This window comes from Rhea pennata, unplaced genomic scaffold (assembly GCF_028389875.1).
Source record: "Rhea pennata isolate bPtePen1 unplaced genomic scaffold, bPtePen1.pri scaffold_33, whole genome shotgun sequence".
Taxonomy (NCBI): Eukaryota; Metazoa; Chordata; class Aves; order Rheiformes; family Rheidae; genus Rhea; species Rhea pennata.
Window position 1 is genome coordinate 2,182,885 of NW_026907680.1, and position 13,986 is coordinate 2,196,870.

The following is a 13,986-nucleotide window of genomic DNA, read 5'->3' on the forward strand; positions in this document are numbered from 1 at the left end:
AGAAAGTCTCGCTGTGGGCACCCGGAGCTCTCCAGCGGGCACGTTGTGCAGCTGTGGGTGTTTTGGCGGGAGGTGATTTCCGTGTCTGTGGATGTGATCCCCGTCAGTGGAACCCCCGTGCTGCTGCTGCAGAACTGCCTTCTGCTGCAGAGGCAGGTGCCCCCCCTTGGGAGCGCTGCGTGGAGTCCAAACTCCCCAGCTTCCCCGGGCTCATGCCACCTCCCTGGTGCCTATTTGCAGGATGTTTTCCACCACCCCAGAGTGTTTTGCCAAACGGCCGGCACCAGGCGCCTGGGAACAACCGCCACGTGCTAGAGTGCGAGCTGTGTGGGCTGTGAATGAAAGCGCTCCGAAGGCAAGACAGGTAGGTGCTCCTCCCTGAGCTCCTTTGTCTGCAGAAGCATTCTTCTCTGGGACAAGAGCCCTTCCCATGGGCTCTGCTGAGCCCTGGCTGACTTGGCCCAGGGCTTGCCTTCAAAGGCACTGCTTGGGCTCTAGTTTTGCAATATAGCTCTTGCTGCTGCTCCCTCCTTGAACACTCCAGCAGAGCCCCTGGGGCCCTCTCTTTTTTTCTGGCCATGGTAGTGCTGGGGTTTTCAGTGAGAGACCATGGAGAGTTTCTGCTCAGCTGTGTGATTATTGAGATGCTTGGTGTGAATGAGAAGGGGATGTTCAGCGTGGCTGGTCTTCCCTTCAGGGCAATAGGGTGCTGGCAGGAAGGCTCAGGAGAAAGGTCACAAAGCCTGGGACATGTTGCGGTGCCCCTTGCTCTTCTGCCGCTGGGGCTGCGGAGCCCTTGCCTGCAGCAGCCGTTGTCCGGCGGGGTGCCCCAGGCCAGGTCAGAGCTAGGGGCCTGGTGATTGCCAAGGTCCTGCAGTCCCCGGATGCTGGTGAGAAGGATGTGGAGAGCAGCGGAGTGGACTTGGAAGTGGGGCACATTGCACAGTGTGGAGTTGTCTTGCAGGTGCAGCAGGGTGCTGAGAATCTGGCTGAAGAAAAGCCCAGTATTCAGAAGATCGTCCGATACCAGCTGGGAGAAGACAAGCAAGTGACCCTGAAGGTCTACTTCTCCTGCCTAGAGGAAGAGGAGGAAGGGCTGGACAGTCAAGAGGGGCCTTGCAAGACAGGGCAGGTATGTGGCAGCTCCAGGAGAAGCCTGGCAGAACTGAGGGGCAGTGAGGCAGCAAGGGGTGCCACTTGTAATCCCAGAGCCACTGTGCTGCCTAGAGCGTGCTGTGACTTTTCCTGACATGAGATTTACGTGGCTTAAAGCTTGTCACTAAGTCCCTCCCTGCAGCCCCCAGCAAATGCCCAGCACTGCTGTGGAGCTGAAGGGCTGTGGCTGCAAATGGGAGCAGGGTTGAGGGAGTAGAGGAGGAGAGAAGCAGGAGGGCTCTGAGGCTGAGTGAGAGAGACAAGGTGTCAGTGCGGCTGCAGCCCCATTGCCCCATGAGCAAGCCACAGGGCTGGCCTGGGCTCAGCCTTGCCTTCCAGCCAAGGGGCAGCTGTTGAGTGCTGAGAATGGCCTCCAACAGTGGCACCTGCAAGATCTGAGCCGCTGAGCGCAAAGGGATGCTTCCAGTGTTGGTGTGCCCCTTTGCAAAGCTCTCCCTGACTGCTGAAGCCAAGACGACACAGGTACCCGCCAGTCCTGGCACCAGCAGCCTCAGCCGCAGGCTGATGAGCTGTGTCCAAACAAGCTCCCATGTCCCGAGACGGTGAGGCTGGCAACACCCTCAGAAGCTCCCAAAAACATCCCCGGCCCTCACGAGTCTGCAGTCTTCCTGGGCTTTCTGGCAGGGCAGAACACAGCCTGTTCTTTCTGCCTCCTTGTGCAGGGGGAAGAAGAGCCGTGTGCGGAGACACAGGCAAGCAGAAGAAAGAGCAGCAGCAGTGGCAAAGAGCCCAGCAGAGCCAGTTTCAGCAGAAGACGCAGCAGCAGTGGCAGGGGCAGTATCAGCGGCAGTGTCAGCGGGAGACCCAGAGGCAGCGGCAGTGGAAGCCCCACTGCAAAAGAGAACGGCAGCCCCAGTGTCAGTAGCAGGCAGCGTGGCAGTGGCAGCGGGAGTCCCAGTGGCAGACAGAGTGGCAGCCCCAGTGTCAGCGGCAGGGGCAGTGGAAGCCCCACTGTCAGACCAAGCGGCAGCCCCAGTGTCAATGGCAGCGTCACTGGAAGCCCCAGTGCCGGACACAGCGGCAGCCCAAGTGCCAGCGGCAAACACAGCGGCAGTGACAGTGGGAGCTGCAATGTTGGACACAGCGGGAAACCCGCTCGTAGCAGCAGTGGCAGTGGAAGCTCCAATGCTGGACACAACGGCAGCCCCACTGGCAGTGGCAGCGGCACACGAAGACCCAGTGTCAGACAGAGCATCAGCGGCAGTGGGAGCCCCAGGGGCAGCGGCAGTGGCCACAGCAGCAGCCACAACGGAAGCAGCAGCAGCACTGCTTGTGAGCCACGCGAGCACCCAGGAAGTTCTCTGCAGCTGAATTAAACCAACTGCCCCAAGTCGGGTGCCTCTTGGCTGGGTGTGCGGTGAGCTCGTCCGTTTGCAGTGTGGGAGCTTTGGGGAGGCCTGAAGAGCAGAGCTGAGGAGTCAGGGCTCAGGGGCTGCTGCCAGGGCAGCTCTCCGCCGCGGTCGTGCTGTGGCTCTTTGGCTGCAGCTGCAGCTGCGGTGGCTGTGGCCTAGGGGTGTGCTGCGTCTTATTGGTGCCGGGGAGAGGCATGGAGAGGGCCCTGCCATGGCCAACGCATGTCCTGGGGCCAGGGGGCCTGTGGGGAGAGGAGGAAAAAGCTGCTGTATGCCTCTGAGGGGAGGAAGTGCTTGAGCCTGGGCCCCCCTTGCTGGGGCCCAGTGCTGGCGTCGTGGTGGGAGGGAACTGCCAGCTCTTGTGTGTGTCTTGGGTGCCCTTGAGTGCCGGGCTTTTGCGGGCGTGAGGGGAAGAAGGCGGGTGCCCAGGGCCAGAAGGGGAAGCGGCCACCCCGGAGGCTTGGTGCCAGCAGAGTCCATGGCCACCTGGACTGTAGCACCCGGGAACTAGTGGAGTTGCAGAGACCGAGGGCAGGTAGGAAGGAGAGCAGCAGAGCCCAGAGGCTGGCCTTGAGGCGAGCAGGCTTCCCCTTCTGCAGAGACCTGCTAGGGGGACGCCAGGGGAGGCAGCTCAGAAGGGCAAAGGAGCTCAGGAAAGCTGGCAGGCCTTTAAGCTGTTGAAGGAGAGCCTCCTCCAAGTGCCACTCTGCTCCACCTTGACACTCCAGCAAGCCCAAGTCAGGGCAAAGCCTGCGGCCCCTCACTAGCAATGGCGATTCTGGAGGACCAGGCTTCATCGTTCCATCTGGTGCATGCGCGTCTGCAAATGCAGGAGCTTTGCTTGAGCGCCTGCTCAGGGAGACTTTCATCAGCACTTCATGAGCACGCAGTCCCCTTCTCTCTGCAGACTGACAAGCCTCGGTAAGGATCTGCACCTCAGACCAGCTTCTAGCTTCTTTGTCCTCCACGCATTTTCCATTCCCCCCACAGCAGGAGCTGCGAGAGAAAGCGCCCATCACAGAATCATCGAAGGGTGGAGGTTGGAAGGGGCCTCTGGAGATCATCTCGTCCAACCCCCCTGCTCAAGCAGGGTCACCTACAGCACACTGCACAGGATCACACCAGGCAGCCTCTGAATGTCTCCAGAGAAGGAAACACGGAGGTTCTGCTTGCAGACTGTGGCTCACGCAGTACTTGAGGCCAGGGTTCCGAGAGCTGCAGCCCGCAGTGGGAGAAGAGGCCTTTGCTGTCTTTGGGCTCATTCCTCAGCTCTGTGCTTGCGTCCTATTTTCTGCCAGATTTTTCTGCTCTTGCACCTCCCATCCCTGAGGGGAAGACAAATGGAACAAGCCTGCCCTTCAAAGGTAGAACTCTGAGAGACAAAAAGAGGTTGCTCTTGCAAACTAAGCAGCAAGCGGAGGGAGCCAGAGCTCCAGTGCTGGGAAACACGAGGCATTAGACTGATCTCATCCGAAGCTGGCGTCCTTTGATGGCTTTGCTGTGGATGCCGAGGGAGTGAAGAGGCTTAGGCCAACAGCTTTGCAGAGCAGGAGCAGAGAGCACTGGCTCCAGTCACATGGTGTTTCAGCACAGGCTGCCTCAGCAGCAAGTAGGCACAGAACAGCAAAGAATGCACTGATTGCCCCAACAGGGTCTTCTTCCAGCAGCCTGGGGCCTGGGAGCTTCCTCAGCCAGACGCAGGACTCACGAAGCCTTTGTCCGCTTGGTCCTTCCAGAAGCGCACCCCCACCTTGGGCTGAAAGCACACTGCCAATGTGTGGAAGGGCCAGATGCGGCTCCTTGCTTGGCTTCTCTCTTCCTCTTCAAAGCACTTCTGCTGGCCTTCTTCTCACCTCTGCAGGGCAAGGAGATTCGGCTTTCAGCGACCTCTCTCTTGCCTCTCCTTCCTGACCAAGAGCTGTTAGCTCACAGCCTGCCCCGGTGCATGCAAAGTTCAGATGTGGTCATTTTCTCCCCAACAGGCCTTACTCCTCCTGCAGCAAATACCCTCTGGCACTTTATTGCCCAGCCATTCCCTGTGCTTTGGTCCTTCTGTAGCTCTTATTTGGGGAGCCTATAACATGGAGAGGAATGAGAGGTTCTGGTTTTGGTTTGTTTGAAAAGATTGATCCCTACCAGAAGCAAGCAAGGCAGAAAGACATCTTGGGCTGGCTTTTTCCTCCAGACCTTGTTTGTCACAGCAGAGAGTCAGCTGCCCGTATGGGAGCATGATTTGGATTGGAAAAGGGTGCGGGAACTCCTCATCACAAAGGCCTTAAGCCATACTGGGGAGCCAAAGTCCTCAGCGAAAGCCCACAATTTTCTCAGCCTGGTCTTCAAGTACGGCCTCAGAACGCAAGTGGGCCTCTTGGCATGCTGGGCTGCCACCTTCAGCAGGAGCTCTCCTGGACGGGCTGAGTTCTTGCTTTTCTCTTTACTCATACAATTTCAAGAAGAAAACAAGAACTCCCCTGCAGTGTCCCCTGCCACACTGAGATAACTGTGACTCCTAAGGGCACCATTTGCACAAGCACATGGGAAGAGTCAGCTTGCCTGCTGTCAGAGAAGGAAAGCTCCTCAGATCCACTGGAGATATGGGCCTTCCACTCGTGTATGCAGTGTGCTTCCCAGGCTCTGACAAAGGAAAGGTATGGGCGGGGGAGGAGGGCAAACTGGTTCCTCTGCAGTCCCTGCTTTGTGACAGGACCTATTTCAAAGCACAGAGATCATCAGAGAGGTCCTTTTTGCTCCAGGATCTTTTCCTCACCCAGCACTGTGATTTGTTTCTCTACAGCTTTTAACACTTGCTGGCGTGTCCACAAACCTATTGCCTAACACTAGCATTTTTGAATGTCATCCCGTGCTGACTGGGAGCAATGTCATTTATTGGCTTCTGAGACTTTATCTGATTGTGCTCGATGCAGGAAGACACTGAGGGTCTTCTTGGTTGGTTTACATAGTCCTGTAGAGGAGTTTCCCTGGAAAAAAAGGAAGTTTCGACAGGGCAAGTGGTACCCGTGTGTGTGTTTGTGTATGCATATACATCTCCATCGAGAAGGCTCAGCAGAAAGCGGCTAAAAGATTTGTCCTCCATAAAACTGCCTTTCTGAGCTGTGAAGGAAGATGGGACACTTGGAGACAGAGAGACCTGCAGGGGTCCAGGTTGGCCAATGGTGTAAGTAGATATGGTCGGTGGGTTTTCTGAAAATGTGTGGGGCATATCACAGAATTACAGAGTGGGTAAGGTTGGAAGGGACCTCAGGGGATCATCTAGTCCAACCTCCCTGCTCAGGCAGGGTCACCTAGACCATGTTAGACAGGGTTGCATCCGGGCAGGGTTTGAATCTCTCCAGAGAAGGAGACTCCACAATGTTTCTGGGAAACCTCTCCCAGTGCTCGGTCACTCTCACAGGAAAGAAATTCCTCCTCATATTGAGGCGGAGCTTCTGCTGGTTCAGTTTGTGCCCGTTGCCTCTTGTCCTGTTGCGTGGCACTAGTGAAAAGAGTTCGGCCCCATCCCTTTGATGGGGATATCCAGTGGAATTTCCTTCACTCTCTTTCAAGAGCCCGTTGAGTGATAATCAAACACAAAAAATCAAATGTCTTCATCTGTGTGGGCCCCTTTCATTTTGAGTTCCTCTGAGGGCTTTACATCTCTCTACATTTTTGCACCGTCCAATCCCATGTACTATTTATTTCCACAAACACTTTGGGCTACGTGTTCTGGAATACTAACTGGATTTTTTTTCCCCCTCTCCCAGGTGCAGGTGAAGCTGGAAGTACATGTGTTGGCCTCCACACATCTGTTGAAGGATCTTCAGCAAATGCCACTTTCTAGGGTAATACAGAGGCATTGTGATATTCTGAGCAGAAAGGATGTGACTGGAACAAAACACTACGCAAAGCTGGTGAAAAATATTTGCTTTACGCAGCACGGTAATGGTTTCCCACTAAATGGTCTGGCTGTGAGAAATCCTTGCTGCAGGCTGAACCTAAACTCCAAGGGGTTTCAAAAGTTGCTAGGCACACTGCAGTTCCCCCTAACAAGCCTGCAGGGATACGGAGCTTGTCTGGCACCGTAAAGTCCATATCCCTTCTTGTGCGAGTAACCAACTGGCTAACCTTTCTTCTGCAGCTTGATGGAGCTGCCTAAGTATTTTGTATGGAAGCACATGTGTGGTCTTGCTCAAGTCAGGTGCTGCCTTTTAGCCACAGCAGTCCCTCTGCTCCCTTCCATTCTCTTCCTGCTACAGACATGTAGCGTTTTCAGCGTTCTCTTAGCACTGAGCACATTGCTCCTGGATCTGTTCTGTGTCCCCTACTTCAGTCCTCCTGCAGTGGAAAACCCTCCAGTGCAGCCCAGCATGGCCACTGGCAGGCACAAGGCTTTGATGCTGAGTGTGAGGGCACTTGTGCCTTGCTCCCGGGAGCCTCGCAGCAGGAAAATGGTGTCAGTGCTGACAGGGAGGTGATTCCAGCCCCACCACCTGGAAGCCAGGAGGAGGAACCTTGCTGCTGCTTCTGCTAGTGAGCTCACTTGCGCCTCAAGACCTGAGAGGCCACCAGTGGCCACAAGGCTGCTGTTAGTGCCTGGGAGGGAGCAACCAGCCTGAGGAAGCAGCAGGGGTGTTGGTGTTAGAGAAATACTGTGGGGAAAACCTTGCAAATAGTTAACAAGACTCAAGGACACGGGGGAGAGAAAAACAGTACTGCAAAGGATAACCAGCTCCGGCTAAATGACCTTCATGAAACCACAGCGCTGTAAAGATTGCGAGGAGTAGGTAAGACAAAAACAGCAGAATAACCCAGAAGTGACCTGAGGTTCATTAAGGCTTATTAACATATTGAACTTCACACTCCTAAATGAATAATGAGATGGAAATGACATGATAATGATGTTACCGCCTCTTCTTCGCTTCCTGTGCTAATTAACAAGAATGTGAAAGCACAAGCGCAGAGCGATTACCTGAGGTAATGAAACTGTAACCAACAGGAAAACTTGCATGAAGTACTCTCTGAACAGCGTGTATAAACGAAGAAAGAGAAGGGGAGAAAGTGTGCTAGCTCTGTGGATTTACCAGCTAGCCCCCATCTCTGCGCAGAAATGAAATCAACAAACACCTCGACCCTGTGTGTCTATTGGTTGCTTGCACACCGGGTAACAGAACCCAGATTTTGGGACAACAGTTTGGCGACCCAGGTGGGACTTGCCAGAAGGCCTTGCCCAGATCATCTTGCCGTTCCCGACAGCAGACTGGATCGGATCGAGCTCCAGGATGCACTGACCTGTTGATCGGGGAGTCCTCTGACCTCCCACCGAATTCGGGACGAGAAGAGGCTAAAAGGTGCAACGCCGACCAGAGATATTTGTGCCAGGGCGAAAGGGGGGTGAATCTTTGGATTGGTGAGTATCAAATTTACTTACTTCCGCGGAAGACTATGTTGAATTATGTCACACATAGACACTCGGCAAAGGTTGCCTTAAATTGACCAGAGGGGTCAGAGCAGAGTGCGCACAAAGGTACGGGAAAAAAGGTATTTCTAGGTAATAAGGTTGGTATTTCTAGGTAATTAACATGGGATCAAGCCAATCCATGATTCCTCCCTGTAGCCCTTTGGGTTGTATTTTGAAACACTGGAATATTTTTGGAGGAGATCGGATGACAAAAAAAAAAAAGAATGAAAAGATGTTGTAATCAATGGTGGCCAATGTATAAGCTGGAATGTGATGAGAAATGGCCAAAAAATGAACTATAACACTATATTGCAGTTACTGCTGTTTTGTTGCTGGAAGGGGAAGTGGGATGAAATACCCTATGTGGAGGCTTTTGTGTCACTATATAGGGAAGCAGAAATGCAGAGGGATTGTGAACTTATAAGTAAGGAGGAATCTGTAATGGTTGCAGTAGGAAAGAAGGAAGAGAGCGGGTATTGTGCTAACAGACAAATTCTGAATGGAGAGGAGCAGGAGGATGTACAACTACTGACAGTGCCCCCCTCTTGTGGAAACGATTCCACCGCAGTTGAAGCATCGGCCCCCCCGCTAGAAAGCCAAGAGTCCAGCCCTATTTCTGGCCAAACTAGGAGACGGAAACAACCTGTTCTACAGGCTCCTTTGAGACAAGCAGTGGGACCAGAAGGGCTGCCAGTATTTGTACATGTTCCTTTTACAGCCTCGGATTTACTAAACTGGAAGCAGTCTGTTGGATCATATAGGGAAAATCCTGAGAAGCTGCATCAGCTTTTGGAGACTATTATGATAACTCATAATCCGAACTGGGGAGATGTGCAGGCGCTGTTGAATGCTTTCCTGACGGGAGAAGAAAGGAGGCTGGTAGTTGCTAAGGCAAAAGAAGAGGGTGAGAGAAGGGACAGAAAGGGGGAACCTGAGGTCTATTTACGCACCAGAAAGGATCCAGAGTGGGATCCAAATAGGAGTGGGGGTAGGGAGCTATTGAGGCAGTATCAACAGCTAATCTTATACGGGTTTCGGTACAGAGTTCCGAAACCAAAGAACGCATCAAAACTGTATGAAGTAAAGCAAGGGCCTGAAGAAAATCCCTCGGCTTTTTATGAAAGATTATGCGAAAGAGCCAGAAAATGGACAGACCTGGATCCAAATGAGGAAGCAAATCAAAGGCTGTTTAATATGCTCTTCATTGGCTAGTCAGCTCAGGATATTAGAAAGAAGCTGCAGAAGGTAGATGGAGCTGGGGGAATGTCTATTCCACAGCTGATAGAAATAGCGTATAAGGTATAGAATAATCGAGATGAAAAGAGAACAAGAGAAATCGAATGAAACTGCAGGCTTCTCTCCTGGCAGCTGTCCAGAGGAATGAATTCCAAGGCAGGGGCAGGGGAAGCAGGAGAGGTAACAGAGGAGGAAGAGGTGGAAGGGGAGGGAGTCCAGGAGGAGGCCTCCCTAGACCCGCTTTGGGTCCAAATCAATGTGCAATTTTGTAGGCAGGAAGGGCACTGGAAAGATGAATGTCCAAATCGAAGAAGGATAACAAAGCTACAGAGCCCAGCAAACACCAACCTAATTATGTTAGAGGAGTCACATATGGAATGAAGGGGACCGGGGGAGAAATATAGTATTTCCTCAGCTGATCCCCTGGTTCCAGTAAAGCTGGGGAAAGAAACTATAGATTTTTTATTAGATAGTGGAGCCACTCATTCACTGATAACTATTTGTAAAGGACCCTTAAGTAAGACTGCTACCACCATTGTTGGGGCTACGGGAAGGAAAGCTTTGAGGCCATTTTTGCAACCAATGGAGTGCATGACTGGAGGTACTAAATTGACTCATGAATTTCTCTCTATGCCAGAGTGTCCCCTCCCTTTATTAGGACGGGATTTACTATGCAAACTGAATGCGCAGGTGACCTTTTCTGAGAGTTCCGTGCAGCTCCACAGCCCTCCAGAATCGGCATGGAGAGCACAAATCTGCCTTTTGATGGGATCGGCTCCAGACGATAACAGTGCAAGTATCCCTTCAAGTGTATTGGATGCGGTGATTCCCTTGGTTTGGGCCTCAACAAAGCCAGGCAAAGCAAAAAACGCGACTCCAGTCAAAATAGAGCTGCAACCAGGAGCGAAGCCAGTTAGGGTGCATCAGTACCCTATCAAGCTAGAAGCACGTAGAGGATTGGAACCCCTAATTAATGCCTTCTTGCAATATGGCTTGCTTAGAGAGTGTCAGTCTGAATTCAATACACCAATCCTGCCGGTAAGGAAACCGCACTCCCAAGAATATCGACTGGTCCAGGACCTGAGGGCAGTGAATCAAATAACAGAAGATATCCATCCAAGTGTGCCAAACCCATATACTCTTTTAGCCTCGGTGCCTGAGACTAACAATTGTTTTACAGTGCGAGATTTAAAAGATGCCTTTTTTTCTGTATTCCTATAGAAGAACAAAGCCAGACAATTTTCACCTTTGAATGGGAAAGTCCCACTACAAGGAGGAAGGAGCAGTTATGCTGGATGGTTCTTCCTCTAGGATTCAAGGACAGCCCTACCGTGTTTGGTGAGATCTTGGCCAAAGAACTAGCCCAATGGCAGGAAGGTAACAAAAATGTCACTCTTTTACAGTATGTGGATGACATTTTGAGTGGAGCGGATTCAGAGCAAATATGTTTAGAGGCGACAGTGAGTCTGTTCAATTTTTTGGGACTTGCCGGGTATCGTGTTTCAAAGAAAAAGGCTCAGATTGCGAAGAAGGAAGTCCAATATCTTGGATTTAAAATATCAAAAGGAGACCGTGCACTAGGAGCGGAAAGAAAAGAGGCTATATGCCGAATTGCAGGACCCCGCACAAAAAGACAGCTGAGGGGATTCTTGGGAATGGCAGGATTTTGCCGTATATGGATCCCTAATTTTGTGCTGATAACTAAACCTTTATATGCAGCCCTAAAGGGTCCGGAGGAATGGTTAGAGCGGACCCCAGAATGCCGTGCTAGTTTCGATGAAATAAAAAAGAAATTGACGGAAGCTCCAGCACTGGGACTCCCAGATATGGCTAAACCCTTTCAATTGTATGTGCATGAGCGGCAGCAGGTGGCCTCGGGAGTAATGACCCAAATGCTTGGGAGCCGGAAAAGACCGGTGGCATATCTTTCTAAACAATTAGACAAAGTAAGTAAAGGATGGCCGGCCTGCCTCCGGGCTATAGCAGCCACCGTCTTTATTAATACAAGAGGCCCGCACATTGACTGTGGGTAGCAGCTTTGTACAGAATGGAGAGAGAAAGGCTGGATATGCAGTAGTGACTCAGTGGAAAGAAGTAGAAGCTAAACCATTGCCACAAAACACCTCAGCAAGAAAGGCTGAAATCATTGCCCTTTTACGAGCCCTTGAAATCGGAAAGGGCCAAAGAGTAAATATAGATACTGACTCAAAGTATGCTTTTGGGGTAGTTCACACTCATGGAGCGATTTGGAAAGAACGAGGGCTCTTAAATTCTCAAGGAAGTAATATCAAGTATGGACAAGAGATATTAAGATTGTTCAAAGCAATAATGGAACCCAAAGAAGTAGCTATAATGCATTGCAAAGCCCACCAGAAGGGAAATAGTGAAGTGACACAAGGAAACAGGAGAGCAGATATGGCAGCCAAAAAGGCAGCACTAGCAGGACAGGTGATTGGGGCTTTATTACCCAGTAGAAAAATACAGGTGAGACGTCCTGAATATTCAGACAAAGAAAATCAGTTGGCATAAAGGCTAGAATGTACAAAAAATGCTAAAGGGTGGTGAGTCACCCCAAATGGACAAGTTTTAACTACAGCCAAAATGATGGAAGTGCTCCTCAAGAGACTGCATGAAGAAACTCACATGGGAGCAGATGCTATGATAAGCAGCGTAAAAAAGATATGCTGTGGGATCAAAGATGCTATCAAATGCTGACCTTATTGTAAGGAGATGCCCCACCTGTTGTGCAACTAACCCCAAAATTCAGAAGAAACCACCTATGGGAGAACTAAGAAGAGGATTAACCCCAGGGGAACACTGGCAGATCGATTTCTCTCAATTGCCTAAATGTGGTCGGTTTAAAGATTTACTTGTTTTGGTAGATACATTTTCTGGCTGGCCAGAAGCCTTCCCATGCTCCACCAATCGTGCAAAAGAGGTAATTAAGATTTTACTAAAAGAGATAGTTCCTCGATTTGTGATTCCTGAAGGTATATCCTCAGATAATGGACCTCATTTTATTTCAGAGGTGGTTCAAGGAACATCCAGATTTTTACAGATGAAATGGGAATTACACACTCCATGCAGACTCCAGTCTAGCGGTAAGGTAGAAAGAATGAACCAAACACTTAAAAGACATATTTCAAGACTGTGTCAGGAAACCCATCTTAAATGGGTAGATGTATTACCAATGGCCTTGATGAGAATAAGAATAACCCCAAGAATAAAAAAGGGAGTAAGCCCTTTTGAAACACTTTATGGGAAACCTTACCCAATTAATGAAATAGGGGGACGAAGTGATCAAATGCATGTAAGAGGGGAAGAAATGTTGAGAGAGTATTTATTGTCTTTGTCTTGGGTACTAACATCTTTACATAGGTACCTTAATCAACGTACCCCCCTTCCATTGGACTCCCCTGTGCATGACTTCAAGCCTGGGCATCTAGTTTATATTCGGACATGGAAAGAAGAACCACTAAGAGAAAAGTGGAAAGGACCTTACCTGGTGCTTCTGACAACTCCTACTGCAGTAAAGGTGGAGGGAATAAGTTCCTGGACCCACTATTCCCGAATACAGAAGGCACCTTTGAATGACTCGTGGACTGCCATACCCACAAGATAGCTCCCAAGAGAAGAACACAGAAGTTACAAAAGTGATGAACTGCACTTGGAAAATTGAACTCTTTTATATGGAAATAGAGTGCTCTTAAGTGTTATTAGGTGTTATTTTGCATTCTGATAGTATTGTTAATTATAGATAGAGCTGATTTACAAGAATATTGATTTGTTTAATTTAATTTGTTTGCTATAGAGTTAAGATGGAAAATGAGGACATTGTTAACTTTGTTATGCACGCTCATTGGTAGAGCTAACCTGATTTTGTAGCTTATACGGGCCTTCAGAAAAAGTGACTCAGATTACTGCTTGCTTCTCTATCCCCAGATCTCCTGGATTACCCATGCCATGGGAAATACTTAGAATTAACTTAACATTCATGTAAGAATAATTGAAGTTGTTTAAATGAGACTTGCTAGATAAGTGATATTAACAAGTCTCAGAGGGGGGAATTCTTAGAGAAATATCCCCCCCCTTAAAAAGCAGGGCCCGCTCTTTGAAACAAAGGCAAGTGTTTTCCCCCAAAAGACAATTCCGCAGAAGGGGAACGGCGGCACGTGCAGGCGTGGTGAGACGCTCGCGCAGGCGTCGTTCCGCAGCGGGGACGTTCCACTGCTGCCCGAGCTTTGAGCCCGTCACTGCAACGGGAACCGCAGCTTGCCCGGTGGCCCCAGAGCTTGACTCGTTCCCGAGAAGCCGGAGGCTCTGGCCAGGCGGCGGCCGCTCGCCCCCAGGGGAAAAAAAGAGAAAAAAGCCATTTCTGGGCACGCTCTGGCAAGGCAGCAGGAACTTCGGGGTGTTCCCCGAAGTTCCTGGGATGAGCCCACGCAGGTGTATCCACTCTGGTTTCATGCAGGGATGCTGAAGCCACATGCCAGTCTGCAAGGCCCTAAAAGTAAGGAGCTGCTAGCAGAAAAGCTAACATGAGAAATAAAAGAATTTTTAAAAAATTAAAAAGCAAAGGCAGGGTAACGTTCTAGTCGTACTCAATCACCCACAACATCTTCTGTCTCGTAAGATGGTCACATTTGAATGGTAGGGTTATTTTGTTTTGTTTTAAATCTATTTTAAAAATACCTACTGAAACCAGCAAGTCAAAAAATTTTCTCTTTCCCTTATATCTGCAGTGGAGACACCTGAAGCATCCAGAGA

At 50.5% G+C, this 13,986-nt stretch overlaps 1 protein-coding gene across 1 annotated transcript; it reads left to right on the forward strand.

The window, feature by feature from the left end:
• Positions 1 to 9,831: 9,831 nt before the first annotated feature.
• On the forward strand, positions 9,832 to 12,490 carry LOC134154699 (uncharacterized; the record flags this gene model as incomplete). The annotated part of the gene is given in 3 exon segments (XM_062601381.1): positions 9,832 to 10,419; positions 10,422 to 10,766; positions 12,017 to 12,490. Coding segments are annotated over 3 exon segments (1,407 nt in total), but the record flags the coding sequence as incomplete, so codon positions are not given.
• Positions 12,491 to 13,986: the final 1,496 nt, after the last annotated feature.